The 23,770-nt window shown below is 41.6% G+C and overlaps 1 protein-coding gene across 14 annotated transcripts in view; it reads left to right on the top strand.

Annotated features, from left to right (window-relative positions):
• The window catches only part of tacc2 (transforming, acidic coiled-coil containing protein 2), an 80,501-nt gene that overhangs the window by 44,675 nt on the left and 12,056 nt on the right, over window positions 1-23,770 (top strand). For 8 of the 14 annotated variants that reach the window (XM_084736410.1, XM_084736398.1, XM_084736404.1 and 5 more), the window contains 9 exons: window positions 13,788-13,894; window positions 14,711-16,115; window positions 19,679-19,736; window positions 19,833-20,034; window positions 20,432-20,481; window positions 20,616-20,725; window positions 21,466-21,619; window positions 21,963-22,109; window positions 22,433-22,525. In XM_084736410.1, coding sequence (XP_084592536.1) covers window positions 13,788-13,894; window positions 14,711-16,115; window positions 19,679-19,736; window positions 19,833-20,034; window positions 20,432-20,481; window positions 20,616-20,725; window positions 21,466-21,619; window positions 21,963-22,109; window positions 22,433-22,525 — 2,326 coding nt within the window. The remainder of the gene's footprint in view (window positions 1-13,787; window positions 13,895-14,710; window positions 16,116-19,678; window positions 19,737-19,832; window positions 20,035-20,431; window positions 20,482-20,615; window positions 20,726-21,465; window positions 21,620-21,962; window positions 22,110-22,432; window positions 22,526-23,770) is intronic. The other 6 variants (XM_084736397.1, XM_084736402.1, XM_084736406.1 and 3 more) reach the window with 6 other exon arrangements.

Raw genomic sequence — 23,770 nt, 5'->3', positions numbered from 1 at the left:
TTATCTCTTCATTTTCTTCAGTTTGCAGTCGAAGCTGCAGAAGGCCAGACTCTTAAAGTAGCAGCACAGAGAGGATGTTTATGTCAGTGACTCAATACCATAGGAACTTGTATTTCTCATATACATGCTGTGCCCTACATACATCTTTGAACTGGTATGAGGGTCTAGATGGATCAATATTTTTGCTTTAGCAGGGGTCTATGTTGGGAGTTGTGAGTGGGCAGCATTTTTACTTTTCCCCTCGGGCTGTGAAACATCGACCAGCAGGCTCATCCGAGACCAGAATCGCATCAATATTCTTTGTGAACATCAGTTAATGGACTTCATGTTTACATGCAAACACTCCCCTTTCAAATGTGGCGTTGAACATGAACACTGGGTATCATTCAGTCTTTTTAGTCCACGCAGGCAGAGGTGCGACACTTGAAACCTGCGCACAGCGAGTTTGTGTGACTACAACTGCTGCAGGCTGGAGCTGCTATTGTAGTGAGTCCTCATTTCCCCACTTTCCCATGAGTGCACAAAAGATTTGTTCTTCTCACATTTCCAACGCCTCTCCTTCCCATTGCTCCTCGACAATCAATGGGAAATTTGTAGAACCGGTTCCTGCTCTTATTTCCATCCCACAGGACAGATTGTCCACCTCTGTCACAAACGTCTGTCTGAAAGTAAAGAGAAACTGGAAGATGTGACTGCATGGGCAGAATGTCATTATTGCTCTCCTGGTCTTTGATGCAATTCAAGGTTTGATGAGAGTGCCAGTAAATTAGATCACCACCCCAGCCTGCTGCCCAGGGAATCAGCACGGAGACATTATTCATTTAGAAATGTGGACACTCGTATGTCAGGAAGCATATGTCCCTGCATATTTAGCAAAGAGTGACACCTTTGGATTAAGATGCTAAATATCTTTTGCCATTTTGAGTCTGATAATTGGTGTCAATGTTTCCTATTTCTCTTCTCACTGGACGCTGAAAAAATCTTTCAACATTACTATCATCATTTATTTATTTAAATCCTTGGAAAATGCATTGAGGGAGAACCCTCATTTAAAGTCAGCCCACCAAAGCACAGGCATACAATAAAATAGACAATTAAAATCATCAAGAAAGCTTGGAGATAGCAATAAATAAAGAACACAGGGCTAAAACAAGGTAACAGTGTATGATAAGAAAGGAGATAAATGAATAAATTAATAATAAGAGCAATTAAAAACTCCTTTGACAATTCTGTTTCATCTGATTAAAGGAAAACAGTTTATTTCTATAAAAAACATAGTTTCACTCTTTGATAAGAGTTTCCCAATATGGTTTTAAATGAAAATTTTGTACTAACATGCCTGCTCATTTTTTGTAAATCTTTGTTTTTAAAAGGTGCTATAAAGATACAGTTATTATCATTATTATCATTACTACTACTGCTACTATTGATACAGTGTCAATATTGGCAGATATCCAAATTCATGGGATTGGAACTGAAAAAAAAAACTGTATCATTACGTCTCTATAAGTTTTATTTTTGTCTCTTTTTTTGAACTCTCATGATGCCTATTTTGTTCGTGTCTGCTGGTGCAGAGTTGCTGGAGTGTCTTGAATGAAAGAGCATATAATAGAGTCGGAGTAGAATAATACCCACACATAGTTGCTCAGAGTCTTTTGTTTACCTCAGGATTCACTCTGGTTGGCCACGCTGAGCGCTGGAAGCTTCCATTGTGTGAAAAGGAGGCAGAAAAATTACATTTTCACCATGCAACTCACTGGGTGTGAGTGGGGGGGATCTAGGCAGGAGAAAGACAGGGTGTAGAGGTACGGTTACTGTCGGAGGGAGGACCAAGAGGACTGACAGAGTGAAAGGGAAGACGTCTGTTAATCAGCATGGATCGGTGTGGTATTGGGGGTTTTCTATTGTTTGGCTCCCCTGCATAGTCGCGAGAAAAAGCTGCTTGTCTTTTTAAAGGCACAGGAGGCTGGAGTCAGGGGAGAGAGTGGAGGAGAGAGGGGGGAGGAGGCAGCCAGAGCAGCAACACAGCTCAGCGATATCAGCAAGCAAACAGAGAGGAGGTACCTCAGACAGTCACATGCAAGACGGCAAGAAAGCAGGATTATTATTCCATCCTGTTTGTTTTGGATTATTCTTTTCTTGACATTTCGCTCCTGGAGATCTGATTCCTCCTGCTGTTGCATCATTTTTACCACCAGATGAGGAGCAGGAATATTCCCCGTCCGTAGAGGAGCAGAGGCTCAGGGATGCCGTGCATAAAGTCAGAAGCCCTGAATCATCCACTGCTCTGCTCCTGATGCGAGCTCATCCTCTGCACTGCAGCACAGAAAGCTCAGCCGCTGGTGCTCGCCTCCTCTGACACAGGCTGCCGGCCGCCACCTGCAAGCACCAGAGCGAAAGGAGAAGGTGTTTTTGTAAGAGGAGCAGGTGGATGTGGAGGGTGGCTGGAGAGCAGGAGCAGGCAGGGGGGGAAGGGGGGGGCAGAGGTAGCCGAGGATGGGAGCCAACGAGTCCATGGAGCAAGGACAGACCCCCTGTCCCTCTCAAGAACACATGTGAGTTTGACTTTCCCTGCGTCTGTACTCAGTGTTCAGTCTGGAGATGTTCAGAGGTGTGATCGAGCAGATCAGGAAAATCACTTTATTCAAAAGCTGAGCGTCTGAAGAGCAGCTCCAACTGCTTCTGGTCTGCTGTTATATGCAGTTCTTTATTTATTCATGGCTTCAAATTGGCCTCTTGTGCAACATAAATTTTCATTGTGGGTGTAGGGTGGTTTATTTTGGAGGATCCAATCACCTGTGAGTAATATTACAGCCATTTTTGATGTCATTAACTGTTGTCAGATGAGGGATTTTGATGCATTTTTGCTTTCCCTTAATCTATCTTTTCTATGCATACTGCCTTAAACCCTTCTCGGTCTGCAAGATCCAATATGACCAACTGAACACGTCATCATTGTTGTTGTTTTCTTTTGTGATGAAAATAAGGATGAGAGATTTGGCGCATGTGCGCTGGCACATGTGCTTCAGCGTGCCTCAACTAGAGTACAGTACAGTCTGTTTGGATGGATGAAACATAATAGTGCTTCAGGAGAGACGGTGGGAACCAGAATTAGGTAATGAGTGCTGTGTGTAGGTGCCGCTGGGAGGCTGGTGGGGTGATGTTTTTGTTCCGTGTGAAGGAGGACGCGACTGCCGCGCTGGGAGCAGGAGCTGGTGACGGTGTTGAAATAGAACACGCTGTGCGGGGGTGGAAGAAGGAGATAACTCAGAAATATCAGTGGATGAGAGAAAGAGGGAGATGGAGCAAGAGTGCTCCACTTTGCTGTGTTTTATTTATATCTCAGACACACTACTGCACAGGGGAGCAGGGACCCGGGGAGAAGCAGAGGAAAGAGATGAGGGAAATGGAGTGAGTGCAAGTGTGTATGCACCGTCTGTGATGTGGAAATGAATGATTTATAGCACAATACAGCCATTTTTCAGACCTCAGAGGGCTGAACACTTATAAAAATATTAGCAGCAAAGTACAGACTCTTATTGTAGGACTGTTGAATTACGACACTGTAAATCAGTTCAAGCTGGTTCATATTAAAAATGTAAGTCCCCCTGCTGCCTTAAAATGAGTTAACAAAACATGAGTTGAATAATTGCTTCTCAAGAAAAAAAGCTACCATAATTTGAGAGTTTAAGAAAAGAATAGAATAGAATTGAAAGCCTTTTTTGTCAAACATCACTGGCAAACATCTGAGCTGAGTAACAGGTAAAACCTAAATAATATAATGCAATGACGCTTTAGAATATGACTATTATTGCACAAAAAATAGTTGCAGTGGTATGGATGTTATTTTGGACAGTATGGATGTTAACTCTCAAACTGTTGAAGCTTAACTGTTGAGTAAACTCACAGCAGTGCATTAATTTGACTCAAAAGAATACAAAAAATAGACATTTTAAATGTCTTTAACTTGAAAATAATTAAATGTATGTATTTATGTTATGCAAATGAGAAACAATAAGTTGTTTTCACTAAATTCCTGCTTGGTGTTTTACAGTGTAGCTGTCGTAGCTACAGGTGTGTGGAACAGAGGCACCGTGCCCACCATCCCAACCATGACTAATAAGGCTTTTACTGAGTTCACTCCCTCAGTTCACTCCCTGTCAGAAGCACTTACAGTATAAAAACCATTCACACTTTACAGCACTGTAGGGCTCTGATCTGGACGTGTTAAGTGTTCAGTAATGGACCAAATTGTGTTTATGCTCAAGGGACTTTTTTTAATTTCTTTTTATTGTCATTATTTATGAAAACTAAAATGAGAGTCCAGTCGATTAGCCAAAGCCATCTTGATAATTTTTCAAAGAAAAATGTGCCTAAAGGAGAGATCTGTAATATATTTACTGTCATAAATCATAAAACGTCATCAGAGATTAAGGATACATGCTGAGTTGAAATACTCACTTCTCTGAGTGTCCTCCTTTAAACTTTCTATTGCAGTTGTAACTTGTGTTATTGTTTGCCTGTTTCACATTAATTAGAGTTCAAATTAATGCTGAATGTTCACTGAATGAGTTATTGTTTATTTATGAGTCATAAAAAATCATTAATAATCTTTTAGAGGGACTAGATGTTTATAACAGTTAAACTGAACAGTATGTCAATAGAGTCTGGCAGTGAGACAAGCAGTCACTTAAATCCAGAGTGTGTATTTACTGAGCACGAGGTTTTGTTTTTAGGATATCAGGCTTAGGTTTACTTTGATGGACAATTGACAGTTACACAGCTGATCATCTTAGAGTGTAGGACTTGTCCTCTCTTTGTTATTGTCAGGGTGTAATGTTGTGCTCCTGCAGTCTGTCTGGGCTTCCTTGAGTCTGGAGAGGAGAGGATAGGAGGAATCAAGTTGCTTCAACCTCAGACTATGTACTAAATAGGATTTCGACCACTTCAATATAGCTTCTATGGCCCCAGCTGTTGCTGTACTCATTTTTGGACATGTACATGGTACATATTGCTCCTTTAAATGTGAGTATTTTCTGCTTTTCTTTGTCATTTATGGTAGTAAATTAAGAGTCTTTGGGTTTTGGACTGTTGGTTGGACAAAGGAAGCAATCTGAAGACATTACTTTGGGCTCTGAGAATTGTGATGAGTATTTTCCTCTTTTTTTTGACATTCTGTAGACAAAAAAATCAATAATGAAAATAATCGTTAGTTGCAGCCCTAATTCATGGGGGGTTGGGACGCTCAGCCCCTCTCTCCTGTGTCTTTCCTATAATCTGAATGAACCAAGCGTCTGATCTCGTCATCAAAATGGAGAGATATTTTAACCCCCTCCTCACCGGTGCTCTGACTCACAGACCTGCCCTGTTGTTGTTTAATGTGCCATCTGCTTGCAATCAGTGTCTCAGATTAGGCTAGATGAGGTATTACTTGAAGAGATTATCCTAGTCCGACACTCTTTTGTTTTCTCAGTGGTTTCTTTGTTTTTAACTCTGAGTGGATTTCTTAGACAAAAGGGGCACCAGCAGGGCCGGCTCTAGCTGCTCTAGGGCCCCACAACACCACCACCACCACTACATGACCAGTACTGCCTCATCACCACCAACTCTGCTCTACAGTAGAAAAGATGGACAGCAAACTGGAGTCACCACAATGGTTTCAAGACAAAAACAAAGTTTTTATTTTTGTGGATTAAAATTTCAAACACAATCATAATTGATCGAAGAAGGAATAAATTGTTAAATGTTTCCAACCATCTTTACCTGTTAGTAATGTGGATGTGTTGGTGCTTAATTTGTTTCACTGCTTGATATGGAGCTGCACAAGTCAACTTTATTTAATTTGACTAAATCTTATATTGGATCAGTAACATTTAATTATAATTATAACAATAATAATAATTATTATAATGATAATAATAATAATAACAGCAGTGTATTCTGAGTTACACAGAGACCACAGTTCACATAATTGCTTTTTGGGCTTACATGCTTCAAAGAGTGGTGTAGATTGGAGAGCAGCTGTGTGTGCGTTCATACTTAGCCTGGTTATAAATTATTTCTAAGTTGTGATTTGTGCATTACTAAAATAAAAGCAGCAGCACCACAGACAGAGGTTACGATGTAACTGTCTGTAACAACTAAATAGTTACTCGTCACACCCCTAGGGCAGGTGTGGACCATTTCATTATGTAATTAAATGTGAAAATAGATATCTGCCACTTGACATCTGTCCATCAGTCAGTCAGCTGCTAGTCCAGTGTGGACGTGGGTCATGGTGTGAGCTGTCTGTCCTCTCTCTCAGTGCACACAGACCAGGGCAGATGAAAAATTGTGAGGGACAGGGGAGCAAAGTGTTTTCTTTGTTCATTTAATAAATCAAGGCAGACGATGAGAAAGGGTGTGAATTTCTAAAATGTTATGTTATTTATTTTTTTTAGAGTGGCCAGCGCCCACCAGATGTTGGCGCCCTAGGCAACTGCCTGAATGGCCTGAGCCTTTAGCCGGCCCTGGACACAGTTTAGAGGGGAAGGTTTTTGCTGAATGGATGGAGAAGAGAGTCAAAAACTGCAAGACATCTGTTCTTTGAGATGAGCACATTTCTCTCTGGTACCCTGTTTATGCGACCTGCCGAAGGTGCAGAGTGATTCTCCAAAGCATTTCATTTCCTGAGGTTGAAGAATCATTTGCGGAGGACAGAGCAGCTTTGTGCTCTTTTCCCATTACAGAGCCTCTAGAAGCTGCTCCCTGCTCACCACATCACATCTGTGTAGACACTGGAGAGGCTCTTGTAAAATGAAAATAGGTAGTTGTGGTGTCTCACAGGGTGTACAGTGCCTGTGATGTAATGCTTTACATCCAGACAGTCATTCATCATGACCATAGAAGCGCAGGCACTCCCTCTGCTGGTCTGTTAATGTCTATTCTCCTTGTTCTTATTCTCCACAGACTGTTTACATTATTGTGTATTTTATTACTATGTCATTTTTAGGGTTGTTGCAATACACCAGAATTGATGATAACTGTGTTAATTTAAAAACATGACATCCTGTATCCTAGTCTACCAGATCCTAATTTCATTAATTACCTTGACAGACAAAGGATTTCTTAAAGATATTTGTACTTGCCATTGGTAATCTATAACATCTCCTTGAGAGCAAAAGTTCAAATTCACTTTACAGCGCAGAGTTATCAAAGATCTCATTGTTAATATTCTGTAAAAAGCACCAATATGGAGGCAATTCATCATAATCTATAAAATCATCAGTGTTTTAGAATTATTTTAGAGAAAATGTGTATATGACAATATATATTGCGGCATAGCCTAACACAACCAAGATATCGCTTATAAGCCATATCACCTAGCCCTGCGTGATTATCAAACAGTCAAAGTACACAGTAAAGTAAAATATTTACTCCCCATTGCCATATTGACAATGATAAAAGCTGCTTTATCTGATACAGTTCATGCAGCATTCACTGAAGTGTCATATAACACATGTTGTGCTGACGATGCCCATCTAAGCTGCTGTTGTTCCTTTCGCTTTCTTCTGACAGACTGGCTGTAGGTTCTGTATTTTCCCAAATGCAAATCACAAATCAACCTGATATTAAACGCTCCGAAACAGCCGAGAGGGAAGGGGTTGCTAAATGAGGAGAAGATAACAAAGAGATGATGGATTGTAGAGATTGAGCGGGAGGTGAGGGGAAAGCGAGGGAATCAAAGAAAAAGACAGATGACATGTTGTGTCCAGACAGAGAGGGTTTAGAGGTATTGGACAGCCGAGAGACGATGGAGCAAGTCTGCAGCGGCAAATCCATCGAGGCTAATCACACAGCTGCTTAGAGACCAGGAACCAGCAGTCTGCCTCCATTCATCACTCCCTTCATCTTCTTTTTCCATCAGTTTTCATCTGATCACAGCTGGCTCCTTATCACTCTAAAATGGTGACATAAAATTGAGGATAGAACAGATAATCTTCATTTGCCAGCATCTTAAAATGTCTTGTTTTTTTGGGATGAATATGTTTATATAGGACAGACAGGTGGTGTTAGGTTTGCGTGTCGGTACAGCCCAGTTTCGTCCTCTCCCCTGGGGCTGGCGGTGGCTCTCCTTCCAGCACTGTGAAAGCTGTTTAGACAGGCTGTGAGTTGGATTTGGCTGGAAGCAGAGACACGTCTGGCTGTCTGAAATACAGCAGCGCCTCCCTGCCTGCCTCCCTGCCTGCCTCCCTGCCTGCCTCACGCTGCTGCAGAGTCTCTGTCTCCAGGCAGTCATCTCAGCCTGCGAGAGGCTGCTATTAACTGCTGCTCTCTTTGTTTCTATTCACCCACCATCGCCTGACTGCTCACCCACACGCTGCTCTTCCTCTTTCTATGTTTTGTCTGCAGCTTGGTAACATAAGAGCTGCTGAAGATACGATTCCCAGATTGATTTTTATTCATGACTTATTCATTTGTTTCATTATAGCACTCCTGATTTCATGTCTATCATGATTTACCTTGAATAGTGATGATCAGTTTTAACCATTCTGGGGGGAACATAAGTGTAGAATAAACAGAAGAATTATCTTTTTTGTCGTCATTTCAACCACTTCATGGGCTGTGAGCAGAATGATGCTGATGCTGCAGCTGTTTGCCTCATAAATCTGCAATGTGCCTTTATTTGTTTTCTCTATCGTATAAAAAAAGCTCATTGGACCTTGTTGGTTGGGGAAGCCTCACTTGTGTGTTTCCGCTGGACCGTGCGCATCCAGCACACTTCCTTCCAACGTGGAACATATGGCGGGAACAACCTCCAGTTACCATAGCAACACTGTGTTTGCAGTCACATGAAAAAATGTCCTCTGCAAGGGCACCGAAATGAGCCCTAATTACCGTATTCTCTCAGAGAAGCAGCTTTTATGTGCTAATTTTAACATTACACATCAAAACATAATCTGCAGAGAGCAATTTTTTTTTTATAGCTTTTCATGGTTTGAATTTGTAGTAGTTTTGTTTCCATATATTTAACTTGATGAGGCATATTGCACTGTGTAACCGGGTCCTGTTCTTGAAGCTGCCTGTGTCGCTGCCTGTTTTACCCATTTCAGTTTTCTGTTTTCTCCATGTCAGCAGACTTCATTGGCATGACATTTGCATGTGTTGCCAAAGCACGGTTACAATATTAAATACAATTAACAAATTAATTTAACAATATATTGTATATTTATAAATTTCTATATATGTGTCCCAGCAACAGCCAACACTGTATATTCTTTCTTTTTCTGAAAATGAAAGATAATTTCTCTGTATCCTCTAAATTTTGAAATTTGGGGCATTTTATATCAAATTTTGAAATAATTCTGCCTTAATATTTCTATAGTTTTGTCAGTAAGAAGTGTAGTTCTGTTTCTGCAGCTCTGTCTTTATTATCTGACCATCTGACACTGTGATCCTGGTTCCCAGTGACTGATCCAGATGGATCTCCAGTCAGACCAGTCTTATCCTGCTGGGACATGCTGAACCCTCACTGAGATTACAGCTCTGGCTCCCTTCTTGGCCATGTGCTGTCTCGTTTTGAATCACACCACCCTGAAAGTAATGAGGTGTTTTTTAAAGCTTTTGGTCTGAAGACGTATCAGACTTAATGCACAAAAATGTGATAAATAGATAGCACTTATCATTTTATACCCTGTTAAAACTTTAACACGCTGTGTAGTAGGGCTGGATGATATGGCTTATAAATAATATCTTGATATACGTTATATTGTATATCTCAATACACATTTTCTCTAAGATAACTCACTGTAAATTCTTAAATGGTGCAAACATATAATGATCTTGTATAATATGAGGCATTTCTCCATTAAACAAATATGACAGTTAGAGCTGTAACAATTAATCGACTCATTGTCAATTAATCACTAGGCGTTTTGATAACTGATAGATCGGTTTGAGCCACTTATAAGAAAAAAATAAGTCAACATTCTTTGATTGAGAAGATATCTAGTTTTTTGTCACATATTGACATATTGTCCAGCTAGACTGTGTAGTGCTTTTGTGTATCCCGATGAATTGTTAAGATTTGTCAGTGGAGCACATTTCAGTGTAGGCAGAATATGTTTCTCCTGCCATAATGCTGGCTTAGAGGAGCAGCCATAATTGCTGTGATGTGACCCCAGGGACAGAGAACACATCGACTGCGACAGCAAAATACATTTTTCACCAGCCTCCTCTATAAACACTAATGTCTCAGCTCTGAAGTTTTGTTGCATCGGCCATATCGATGGCGAGATGATGTTTCAGGACGTCCATGACGTTTATTTGATCCACGTTTGCGTGTGTCTGTGATAAAGAACCCCCACAGGATGCTGAATGGCTCCACCAATGCCTTGAGGTGAATCCTTATAGATTGGCTGAATCAATATGGCGTATAGACTTGAAGGTGTCATTTAACCGTGGGGGTCCTCATCTCCTCTCCCGTCTATGCGCTTGTGTTTGTGGCTGTGTGTTACAGAGGTGTAGAGAGATCCACAATAATAGTACAGCCTGCTTTAGGCACTGCATGTTTTATTACTGGTTTATATTGTTCATTGTAAAAGAGCTCATTTTACTACACTGTCCAAGGACGAATTGGAGAAGTTATCTTGTGTGTGTGCACACAGCAATATCTTTTCGGGTAGAGATGCACTTTATGGTAACAAAAAACATATTGTGATTATTTTGACAAGTTGTGCAATTGATGTATGATTCCATAATTATACCCGGCAACCTTGAGACCTTGGAAATAGGAAGGATTTCAAATGGAAATAACAAAGAAATACAAGTGCCTGCAGATGACCAATAACAGAGACTTCAAAATACAAAATGGACTACAGCATTTAGCCTTACCTGGTCAAATTTGACATGTAGGCCAGGGGATCCCTGCAGCACTGCAATACTTCAATCTAATGCTGCAACTTGGATACTACACTGGGTATTTTGCAATTTTGATAATGTTTCAATTAATTGTGCAGCCCTATTTTCAGGTGTCGTTAGTTATCAAAATCTGTCAAAATCTGGGTGTGTCTTTGCATTGACCAAAAAGTGTGTCAGTTTTCTAAAGTAATTTAGGCAGAACAGGACGCTGTGGCAGATTTAAAGGGACGTGAAATATATGTCAGATGCTGTGGTGGTATAGGTTCAGCTGGTGGGCTGCATTTCCGCCTGTGTGGATTCAGCAACGTGGCTCAGGAGCAAGAGAGCGAGAGAGAGGGAGGGAGGGAATAGAGGGATGAAGACTGGAGGAGAGAGAGAGAGAGACAGAATATAGAGTATAGAGGCGGTGGGCTTCTGCAGCCAGTCTCATTTAGATTGGGAGGAGTGAAGAGACAGGCTGATATGGCTACAGATGACAAAGAGGAGCAACGTGAAAGGACTGAGATTGTAGATCAGAAACAAAGATTAGCTGGATATCAGGCTATAGAGAAAAAGAGAGAGGAAGGCAGGCGAAAGGTTGGATTTGGTGGGTCTTAGTCATCAGCTGAGGGGAGAGGCGGTGGGCGTCTACCTGTGTGTCAAGCAGCAGCAGCATTGTGGTGCGGAGAGGTGCAGCCCGCCGGCAGCCATGGCAGTGAGTGCGTGGCAGGCTCTGTCTCCACTGCAGTGGGCTCGCTGGGGCTGGGACACGCTGCTGGGAGGGGCTGGAGACGGGGACAGCCCGGGCTCGGATCCGGCTCTCGGGCTCCTCCGCCGTCTCTCCTGGGGCTCTCGTCATGACAACATGATCAGGGCTGCCGAGGGGCCGGTCAGGCAGAGGTGAGATGGGATGGGAGGCTGGGGCCATATACCGTCAGATAATACATTGATCAACGGAGCGTGGACCCTGGTAGTCAGGTTATCTGCTGGGCTTGGCTGTGTGTGTGTTTGTGGTGCCGAGGAGGACCAATCAATGTTGCTCATGCTTAAGATAGAAATTTATTTACAGCCTACTGTCATGTAGAAACTGATAATTTCTCTTTTTCTCAGTCCTTCTAGCTGTGATATCTTTAGATCTTGAGGTGGTCTTGTGTGTATATCGGTGTTGCATGTGTGTATTAGAGGTTCACGAAGATGTTATTACTCGTATCTAGAGCCTGACCAATATATCAACCTGGTGTCTTAAGAAAACAAATTGGCGATTATTTTTATTTGCAAACTGTATAGGCATATTTTTGTGTTCTTTTTTAATTTATATTCAGGTATTAATAATCATTAAAAATGTTGGTGAAGCTTTACTGCTCATTTTCTAGGTAAAATAGATAATTTAGGGAATAGAATGCCCTAAATGAAAATAGATAATGAAATATCTTATTTCACTTCATTTCAACGGTTATTGTTTACCTGTAAAATATCCTGCCTCCATTACATATCTCTGTCACAAGTGTTAAGTGTGTGTGTTGCATCATTGCAGAAAATGTGTTGTGTCTATATACTGTGTACTATATTTCGTATAAGAATATTGTCCCGTAAATTGTAATCAGAATTCCTTTACTCCCTAATATTAGTATCAGTCGGGCCCTAGTTGTATCTGTATCTGTTCAACCAACAAAATTTTCTGTGCCATTATCTGTATTCGGATGGAAGTGAGTGCGGTTTATACTGGAAGTCATGTTAAATTGGGAAATTACTATAAACAATTATTTTCTAGTCTAATATTAATTCGCAGTGCAATTATTATGCCTATAAAGGATCAAAAATGTTCTTCTATTGGCATATGATTAATCGGGAAATATATTTCCTCGTACTGTATTTTTAGTCTATAGTTGAGCAATTTGTTAATAGAGTCTGGCAGGCAATGACACAGGCAGTCACTGAACCTATTTTTAGGATAACATGCTCAACTTTACATTGACAGATAATGTTGCCCTCGTCTTGCGTTCCTGCAGTGTTCCTGCAACCTGCCTGAGGTTCCTTGAGTCTGGGGAGAAGGCGGCACAAACAATTCATTATTCTATGTTAAATAGGATTTCAACCTATTTAGTAAACAGTCTGTAACTCCAACTTACTATTCAGACTGCGGTACTCATTTTTGGACGTGCAAATTGTTTCATATTGCTCCTTTAAGATGGATGCATAGAACTGACTTTTTCCAAATAATAACAAGCAATTTCGGCTAGAAGAAATATCCATTTTCATTACATCATTTGTGCTTTTTAAAAAAAAATTTATTTTACCTTTATTTAACCAGATAAGTCAATTGAGAACTCTCATTTAAAGTGATGACCTGGCCAAGATGCATTGACAGGAGGCAAGACAATAAAGCATAGATACATCTAGACCAACAAAACATCTCATACAAAATTAAAACATCACAATATATACAGTATATACAACTACTGTGTTCTTTACCGAAGAACATATCAGGTGCATGTGTGGTGTGTATTGATGTGGTGTGATTCTGTGTCTCAGATGTGTCATTATGTGTCACCTCACTGCAGATTCAGCGTTTTCATTTGTAGCCATAAAAGTCTACAAGAAATGAAAACAGAAACTCATACTAGCCTGGAGCTTTTTAAAACCACACACACACCATGTGAAATAGCATTTGCTGCCCTTAGTGAATCTGTATGATAAGATATTTACACCATATGTTGCACTTAAAATTACATCATAACCGCATACTTGTAAAATAAATGAATTCTTTGTGGTATGATGTGTGTGAAGGAGAGCTCAGTCTCACATGACGTCAGTGACCCTGATACAGTCGCTACAGTCACTACAGTTCAGGAGATAAGAGTGTGACTCACAGCAGCTTTGACTTAATGTGTCCTTATCTTCTGTTACAGGAGCTCAGACTCTGATGGAGCATTTGAGACCCCTGAATCCACAACTCCAGTGAAGGCTGTTTCACCTCTAGAACCCCAAACTCAGCAACTACCATCCAATGAGAAAGGTATGATTATTATTATTATCATTATTGATTATTATAAACTTTATTAAATTAATTATTAGACTGATGTGGATCTAGATAGTAGACAGTGTGATGTTCTGTTTTACTGTCATAAAAAGGCTGGTGAAAGAAAGTCTTGTTGCACCATCTAGTGGTATAAAGCAGTTTTTCCCATCTGGCTTTATTTGCTGAGACAAGCACCACCACTGCACAAAACAGAGACTTCTGGGATATCTAGGAAAGGCTGACCAATCAGTTCAGTCTCTATCTCACATGTGGCTATTTCTCATAGCTTTCTGTCCAACTGAGAGATTCTTATTGAATTATTTATAGGACGTTCGTCTCTATAACTGGGTGTGTCAGAAGCCAGCTGCAGTTTTTATCTCCACAGGCTTCCTTGGTCACACCTGCATCTCACCCCACTCTACTTAAAGGGATAGCTTGGGTTATTTGAAGTGGCGTTGTATGAGGTTCATTTCAGTTCTGCTGTTAAGAATGTACGCCACCTTTGCCTAGCACCTGTTTTTCTGGTTGTTTTGTAGTTTCTTGCACAGTTGCAGATAAAGACCAGGCTACACTAGTTCTATTTGTAGAATTAGATTTAATGGTGGCTGCGTAGGATTGTGCCCAACTCGTGTGAGCCAAATGTTTTCAATAAGTTCTGTAAAGTCCAAAAGTCAACAACTACTGAAAAAAAGACGACAAGTTGAAATAATCCGAACTATCACTTTAAAATATTTGATAATCCCAATTTAATTTTAATTTAATTTAACCTTTTTAGCAGCTGACTCAAACCTCTTTACTGTCCATCTTTTGCAGTAGCGGAAACCTCAGTCAGTGATCCTGCCTCTGACTTGCCTCCACCTGTTGCACCCTGTCGTTCACCGTCCCTTGTTTTCGACGAGGACAAACCCATTGCAGCCAGTGGCACCTACAACATCGACCTTTTTGGTTCAGATTCACACACTCTGACTCGTTCACTCAGCCTGCAGGGAGGAGAACTAGACACTGCTGGTCTGGTGGACGGATCAACGGTCGCGGGCTTCCGTCCACATTCTGAATCCTTCAGCGTGGGCACTGAGAGTGCCCCGGGGACGCTCCACAGGCCCGAGAAAGTCCGAACTGGCTCTGTGAAGAAGAAGCCTCTTCTCAGACAGAACTCCAACCCAGAGAGCCCGAGACCAGCCTCATCCAGCAGCACCCCGGAGATCAAGAAGCGGGCAAAGCCTCGACCTGCCAACCCTCTCCAGGCTCAGGAAGAGGCAGAGGGACTGTCTGCAACCCCAAGCCCTGGAGGAACCCTCCGGAGGACCAGGAAGAGCCGTGTAGAGACTCCGCCCCCTCTGCCAGAGGAGACCAATCACACCAGCCAAGAGGAGAGCCTCGTCATCCCGCCCTTACCCTTGTGCCAGGAGGAGACCCCTCCCCCTGCTCATCCAGCAGGCACAGACGAATCCCCAATCCTCCCAAGTAGCTCCTACAAATGGGATCCAGATAATTTTGAGAACATAGACCCTTTCAAAACTGGTAGTAAAATAGCCAATTCCCCTGTTCTGGGTCGCAAAGAACCTGTGTGTGCCCCTATTGCCACCCCACCAGAGAGTCCTCCTGTCCCTGCTGTGGAGCTGTGTCCTCCACCTCCTGCTGCAGAGCCGATCACCAACCCCGAAGAGCAACCCATCCTCCCCAAACGTCAGTCGGTAAGGCTGGAGTTTGACTACTCTGAGGAGAGCGGCGAGGCGCCACAAAAGGCCTCTCCCCCACCCAAGAAAGTGGGCAAGAAGCCCGGTGGCAAGATGCCTCTCAGGAAACCAAAGCTGGGGCTGAAGAAGGCCCCTCCGGCACAGACGGAGCAGCTAGACAACGATCCTCCAGCAACTCACAATGGCAACGAGGAGGAAATCCCCATTCCGAAAGCAACGTACAACTTCGAACCTGACAAGTGGGACGATCCGAACTTCAATCCATTTACTTCGAAGACAAATATCAGCAGTTCCCCCAAACTACCCAGGCCATCTTATAACTTTGACCCCAATAACTTTGATGACACCATAGACCCTTTTAAATCCTCCAACAAAATGACCAACTCCCCTCCGAAGGCCTCTGCCTCCTTTGAACTGTCATCCAATGACTATGACAATGAAAATGACAATGACAACATTGGGGAACTGGAGGACCAAAATCAAAACAAACCTGCCAAGAAAAAGAAAACTCCCATCAAATCGTAAGTTCAGTCTATTACCACAGGACCATACATTTGTGAGAGAGTCCACACTAAATGCATGTGTAGGAATTCACCATATTCACACAGCGGCCATTTTCCTCTTTATAAAGTAAGAGAAAGTGACAAATTGTCATTTCTCTGCTTCTTGCTTCCTTACAACAGCTAACATTGGCATGAACCACCTTGTAGGAAACTTTTGATAGTGTTATATGATGCAAATTGAAAGGCTTGAATTGATTCTTTAATTGCTTATCAATCGGGGAGCAGTGACGTGATAACAATTTGTCAGATTTCGTATGTTTAAAGGACTTGCCACCGTGTGAGTATGGTGAACATCTGTGTCTCTGTTTGTGAGTTTTCCTTCTAGGTTAGTCTGTGTTTGTGCGTGGTCCACTTGTTTACTATGCCAGTGTCCTCTGTCTGTCTCTCTGTCACCTGTGTCTGTGTATTCCCATATGTCACAGGAAGTCCAGGGGTGTGTCTTCTCTATGTTGTCTGTTGTAAGTACAGGGACAACACAGCCATCCACCCATTTTGACCCTTAATTCCACGTGGCTCCTGCCCTGTTGTCCCTCGTCCTACTAACAGAAACATCACAATCCCTTGTACTCACTATCAGACTATTCATTTAAACTTTTTTTTAAACACGTTTTCGGTTTTGTTTTAAATTCTGGGTAGCACTTTATAGGAGAGGTACATGAATTATCTTGAATTCATGTACAGAAAGCATGAATTCATCCATGTGGTGCTTCATGAGCTCCCAGTACAAGAATAAACGGTATCTCACTTTGCAATGCAAGAATAGTATATTAAGCAACATCTAAGGTATTTCAGTCATCATGAGTGACCAGACCAGTCACAGCAGTGCACATGTTTCTGTTGCATTCTGTTATAATAGTGATTAACTAAGCATTACTGTCGGTCCTGTCTGTCTTTAACACTGATGAAACACATGATTAATAGTGGCATAATTGTGAAATCACATGTACTAATCATTTGCTGCTCATGCTTACATTTATTTTGCTAACTAAATAATTGAAATTGAAAAAAACTGAATACACATACATTACTGTGGTTTCCTTTAACTGCAGACCTATGAAGAAGAGATGAACATCATTTATAACTTGGATCAGTCATGATGATTGAAACACCGTAGTTGTTGCTTTAATTAACGAAGTGTTCTTGCATTAAGTCGTGCATGAGATACTCTTCATTCTTGTACATTCCTGATAGTTCATGAGGTACCACATTAGTTAATTCATGCTTTTTCATGCTTGATGTTGTGTATTCATGATAATTCATGTAGCCCTCTTATAAAATGTTAGCATGCCAACTGAAAAACATTTTCATTGTGCAATTATGTGGCATATTGTCTCAATAACTGCTGAAATATGTGTAAAAGTTTGTTTGCTGTGTTGCTGCCTTCAGTAGTCACTCTTTAAAACATTTTTAACGGATTATAATAGTTTTCTATCAGCACTTTTTCCAAAACAAAAGTGTAAGATTAAAATATGTAAAACAAATTATGTTATGTGGTAACATGTTCGATTAGAACTTTATACTGTGGCTGACTAAATATCTTTCTTCAAGATAGACGTGTGTTTGCTGACACACTGTGGCCTGTTTGCAAATGTGTAACAAAGGTGGTGCTTGTGCTCCCTCTTGTGTTCATTGTTGGCTATTGTTGAAAAAAATCTAGAACATATAATAATGATTATAGTGTATATACACATGATAATTGTCCCATTTGTATTCATTTGCAATTAGTTCAATTAAAAATGGCATCCATGAACCACTGGGCCTAAAAAGATTTATTTGTGACAGGATGCAGAATTAAGCACCAGCCCAGCTCTATAACATTTGTCTTTTATATTAAATTTAGAGTAAAATAGGGTGATGCACCGAGAAAGTTGTTGACGTCCACTTCTTAGAAACCATCTATGAATCCATGTCCTACAGGATGTGTAAATTGAAAACTGAGAAGTAAAAACCTTCCACTAACAGTTAGTCTACAGTCCTGACTAACCCACTATATCACCAAATACATTCATGTGTAGAATCTTATTTGTCAGTTTGTATGAAGAGTAAACTACTCATCAGATTCATTCACCACTACTCTTCACTGTACAGTAGCGATGGGCAGATGAAGTCTAATGAAGCTCAGGGGCTTTCTTTCTATTTGTGCCAGAAAAGATTTGAAGCTCTGTGGCTTCAAACTCAGCAAACGCAGTGACATCTGGTGGTCGGAAGGTGAAGCAGTCCTTCATGATTAGGGCTGAAGCACCACCACACCTCACTGATATTACTTTTAGTCTCATATGAGTGTGATAAAGGTCTGAAAACCTGCGTGTTATTAAATCTGCAGGCCTGTGCTTTTAATCAAAAGTGCTGCATTAAATATATTGCGCAACATGTTAAAGTAAGATAATTATACATATTTGTATGACATTTTATATGAGTTGCAATGTCATAATTAGAGAGTGATATTTGTTAAATTAGCCTATTACTTTTATTACATCACTACTTGGTATCATGAGGAAATGTTCTCATATTTATAATGATGTCTTTCTATTGTACATCGTCACATTTCTCAGATATCCTGCTTATCCCACTAATGTGCCAACCACATAATTTACCTGAAAAACTTTCAAAACTCAGACTGTATAAAGCACTTTCCAAAGGGCCAGTGATGTTTGACGCATTGGACGTCATCACTCACGTCATATTATTCATTTGACCCAAGCTCCGGCACATTGTTTTGACACATTGCACTTTACAAGAGTAAAAAAAGCTTCATAGGTTCGGTGTCGTCCGCCCATCTCTACTGTGCAGTTACTAACTAAAGATTCAACCCTTTCACTGTTTTATTTCAGCCACACATACACCAGAATACAGTAAGTAGTTCTGTTACACACATGGTAACACTGCTCCATGCAAATTATGTCATGTAAAGCAGAACCAGTTTCACATTTTTAGCATTACACGTGTTTGAGATATTCAGAAAATCCCCACCACTGCACTGCAAAAACAAAAAAGTTGAGAAAAAGGAAAATTTCAAGTCAATTTACTTTAATAGATTTTTGAGTTTTGAGCCCAACTCAAACTCTTTCAAAGTTTTGAAAAAGTTTTACCAACTAATAATGTTTTGTTGAAATAATTTATTTTTCTTCTTTAGATAAACTTGAATCATTATTTATTGCTTTTATTGTCTTTTTCCTCGTCTGTGTTCCGTATTTTGTATTTGTTTTTGTGACTGTATCTTATATTGTTTGTTGTTGTTGTGCATTTTAACTGTCAACTCTGTGCTGTTTGGCGTCTTCCTAGTTTTATATTGTTTTTAAATAGTCTATTTCTTTTCTGGTCTGTCTTAACCAGTTCCTCCTTGTAGCTTTAAGAGTTTCAGTTAGATTCAAAAATCTAGAGAAGATGGTTGCCTTGAAATTTTTTTCAACATTGTTTTTACAGTGTTGGTGTCAGTGAATGTTGGATCTGATAAAGAGTTGTGTGCTGAAGGCGCTGAGTGACTCTGGATCTTGATTACTGATTGTTTTTGTTTTTTTCAGTAATACTTTCAGGGTGAAGAGGTCGCCAAAGAAATCCCCGCTGTCTGACCCCTCCCAGGTGCGTACCCAGTCCTCTATATCTGTACATCTGCAGCCTGTATCGCTCCCTCCTCCATCTGACTCTGTCACTGCTGCTTCCCCCTCTGTGCTGCAGGATCCTACGCCTGCAGATGAAACTCCCTCCCTGCACCAACAGGACGACCACGCCACAGACGAGGAGAAGCTGGCCTCCTCCACCAATCACAAGTGGGCAGCACTGCACGACATGGATGCAGATTCAGACCAACAAGACTTCCCTCAGCCATGCGACCTCACGTCCTTCGTTAATGAGAACAGTCTTCCCCATCAGGCTCCAGGTGAGGCTTAGCTGTCTGACTGTCTTTGTACCTACAGCCACCTGCGTCCAAATAACAGCTAGCAGACATCAAAGCATACCAGAGAGAGGCGGCACCCAAAGGAAATTCAAAGCTTATGTTTGGATTAAGTGTCATATACAACAATCAGCTATTTTACCCTCCATTCATCCAGCAGCGTTATTGATTTTTGTTGTGGCAGTGAAATAAAACTGCTGGCCCAGTTCTCTACTGCCCTCTGCCTCTTCCCAGAGGCTGTGTGGCTCAGCTCATCTGGGTCAGACAAGGAATAACAAACACGCAACTCTGCCTCGGCTTCTCATCCCATCAGTCCAGAGCTCAACACTGGCTGAAGTGTGTCTTCATTTCCTCTAAACTTCTGTTTGTTTTTCTCTCTCAGTTCAAGACTATGAGATTGAGTACATGGAGAAGATTGGCTCCTCTTCGCCTGTGAGTATTTGAAGAACTGATCAAATATTTGCTGCTTTCTTGGCACGTGTTGTGGTAATTTGGCCACCAAAAACAAAGTAAACTTTGATTGCAGAATTTTCAGTGTCTGATTTATTCTCTTGTGTGTCTTGTAGCCGCTGTCTGTGAAGAAGCCATCTTTGTACCTGAAGCTGGACTCAGTATCTGACAACTTAACGAAGAATTCGTGCGCTCATGGATCTGAGCCCAGCTCCCCCTGCACAGGGTACAATATACACTACGACTACTCTACTGCACTATGTTTGTTTTTTTTGTAATATGTGTTGTTACTTTGCAGTATTTCATTAAATGTTTACTGTATAACAGTGGGAGAGAGAAAGAAGTGACAACAGTATCAGGAAGAATGTGTTTAACGAGCTGACACTGATGGTACAGAGCTGTATTGTGGGAGAAAATAGTCGCACACTAGCCACGATGCAAAAAATAATATTCTAATACTTTACCAACGTTTCAAAATGAGTTTTCTTTAAGGTATTGCCATGTTGAAATGTTGGTAAAATATAAAATGTTATTTGTTGCATACTGGCTACGAGTGTGCAACTGTTTTCTCCAACAACCGGTGATTTTTCATGGTCTGCTCCTCTTCAGTACTGGTGTGTGTTCATCCCTCCTACTATCGTGAAAACAGCACTGTATTGTACCTCGCTTTTTTTTTTATCAAAAATGTTTTGAGCTGGTAAAAATGTTTCAAAGGGGGTACATTATTAAAAAAGTTTGAACATCACTGGTACAGCAAACATAACAGTGCAATTTTTAGTGCTGTACTGTTAAACCTACAGTAGTTTGCTAATTAAACCATAATCATGTGGAGTGCATAATGCATGCAGAGCAGCAAGTTTTTCATTAACACTCTCATCCATCAAATACATTACATGTCATGTTATCCCTCCCTTCCTCCCCCTCGTCTCTCTCTCTCTCTCTCTCTCTCTCTCTCACTCTGTGCAGGAGTTTTGAGGAGATGGAGGCCCAGATAACAGCGGGCATGAAGACGCCGGTGCTGAGCTCCCGGCCTGGACCCGAGGGCTCCGCCGTGGACAAGGGCAGGAAGAGAGAGAGCGAGGTGCTCAGCCGAACACAGAGCACAGAGAGGGACGAGCAGGTGAGCCGTAGTGTCTTTGTAAACATTCAGAATCACTGTCATTTCTGTCTTTTCACCATCATGTAAGAAGAGTGGGTTTTAATTTTGTGACATTTGCATTATGTCATTGTTTAGTCAGACGGGGGGACAGGGCCAAAGTGTAGGCGGCGACTTGGCCCTCAACCATCAGTCATAGTGACTCTCATTAAAGCCTTGTCACTGATAACACATAGCCACACAAGGTTCCCAGCTTGAACTCGGCGACTCAGCTGCCGATGCTGCCACTCAAAAAACACTCAGCGCTTGCTTTGCCATGCTGACCCCTGCCACTCCTCCCCTGCCCTCCTCCCGGTGCCCCCTGTAGCCCCCTAGCCAGGGCCCCATGGAGGTCCCCGCTCCAGCCCTGGCCATGCCCCTGTTAGACAGGCTGTCTGAGTGTGACGACCCCCTGCAGTACCTGGAGCCCGACCTGGCCGAGACCAACCCAACCGCATTCGCCCAAAAGCTACAGGTGTGTTGACAGACCACACATTGACCCCTCTTGATGAACCTCTGGTGGCCCCTGATATGTGATGTGTGTGTTTTTCTATGAACTTCATTTCCATTGTGTCCATCCTGCCTTTTCATTTTCCCATTTTTCTCTTCAGTTGCAGTTTTGTAGCTCACGGTGTGAAATAGATGTGAGTGTGAAATGTAGACAGCACCAAGTGTGTGTGCTCAACTCAAGTTTCTATATGTTCTCCCTTTGCTCTCTTGTCCTTGGGCCGCAACCTCCCTCCCTTACCCTCCAAAAATCCATCACCCCCTCCTCCTCCTCCCATGTGTGCGGCCCAGGAGGAGCTGGTGCTTGCTGCCCTGAGGATAGAGGCTCTGCAGGTAGCCAAAAACATCTCTCAGTGCCCCTCCCTCTCTACTGTAACCCCGCAGGTACTGCGTTGAGTTCTGCACCTGCTGTATGCAAGTGTGTGTTTGTAGGTGTGCGTGTGGAAAGAGGAGTAGAGAGAAAAGATTAGGGATGTAAAAGTATATTGAATAATAAAAAAAAAGTCTTGATATCATACCAGACTGTGACAGTATGTTTCAAAATGTTTTACTGAGCCAAAGAAAATTCTGCATACAGTATACTGTTGTGTCAATGCTAATTTTCAATCATATGAAAAAATTACAAAATTATATTAAAGGGACAGTTCTCTCCAAAATCAAAAATACATATTTTTCCTCTTACCTGTAGTGCTGTTTGTCCATCTAGATAGTTTTGGTGCAAGTTGCCGTGTTTTGGAGATATCAGCCATAGAGATGTCTGCCTTCTCTCTCACATAATGGGACTTAATAGCACTCGACTTGTGGTGCTAGAACGTGCCAAAAAAAATACATTTTTGATTTCTGGAGAGAGGCATTGCTCAACGGCAAGAGGAAAAATGTGTATTTTCTATTTTGAACTGTCCCTTTAATGCACATTACAAGAGTATAAGGATTGTATTTGGGGTTTTAACAGTATCAAAAATGACAACATTTAAAAAAGGAAAAGTAAAGAAAAAAAATTACGCTAAATAAAAATCAACAAAATAAATATGTATATATGAAATAAATAAGTAAAAGAGAAGAGATAAATCTGAATCCCTACACATCCCTAGGAAAAGATCCCTAGGAAAGACGCTTGAATAAGTGATAAAGGAAAAGCGTGACTGAAATGCATGTGTGAGTGAGTGTAGTGTGTGTGCATGAGTGTGTCTCAGCCTGCCTGTCCCTTTCCCCCTAAACACACCATTCTGAGTGTGACTGTGAACTCATGGCCTTATCAACATGGTGGCTGCACCACTACATCCTCCTCCAGTCCTTCAGTCCCCACATACGAGATCTCTAACATGGCTTAATGCGTCCAGCTCTCACCCCGACTAGCAGCGAGCTCTTCCAGGTTGACTCCTCACTCAGGAACGAGTGCTGTGTCCTCTCAGTCCCCTGCCTTTATTGTGCATGTTGGGCAACATGCATGTTGCCTGTTCATGAGAGGCTGACATGAGCATGAATGTGACTGGGAATAACTTAATACTAGCAGCCGAAGAGGAGGAGTTATATGGATATAGCTCTCCCAGATGTATTTGTTGATGCTTTGCGAGCATCGCCCCAAATCCCAGTTACATTCTTGTTTTGTGGTTTGGTTCTTTTCCCCCA

This window comes from Lutjanus erythropterus, chromosome 14 (genome assembly GCF_056507025.1).
Source record: "Lutjanus erythropterus isolate fLutEry1 chromosome 14, fLutEry1.hap2, whole genome shotgun sequence".
Taxonomy (NCBI): domain Eukaryota; kingdom Metazoa; phylum Chordata; class Actinopteri; order Lutjaniformes; family Lutjanidae; genus Lutjanus; species Lutjanus erythropterus.
The sequence above is the reverse complement of the archived record's forward strand: the minus strand, read 5'-3'. Positions and strand labels throughout refer to the sequence as shown.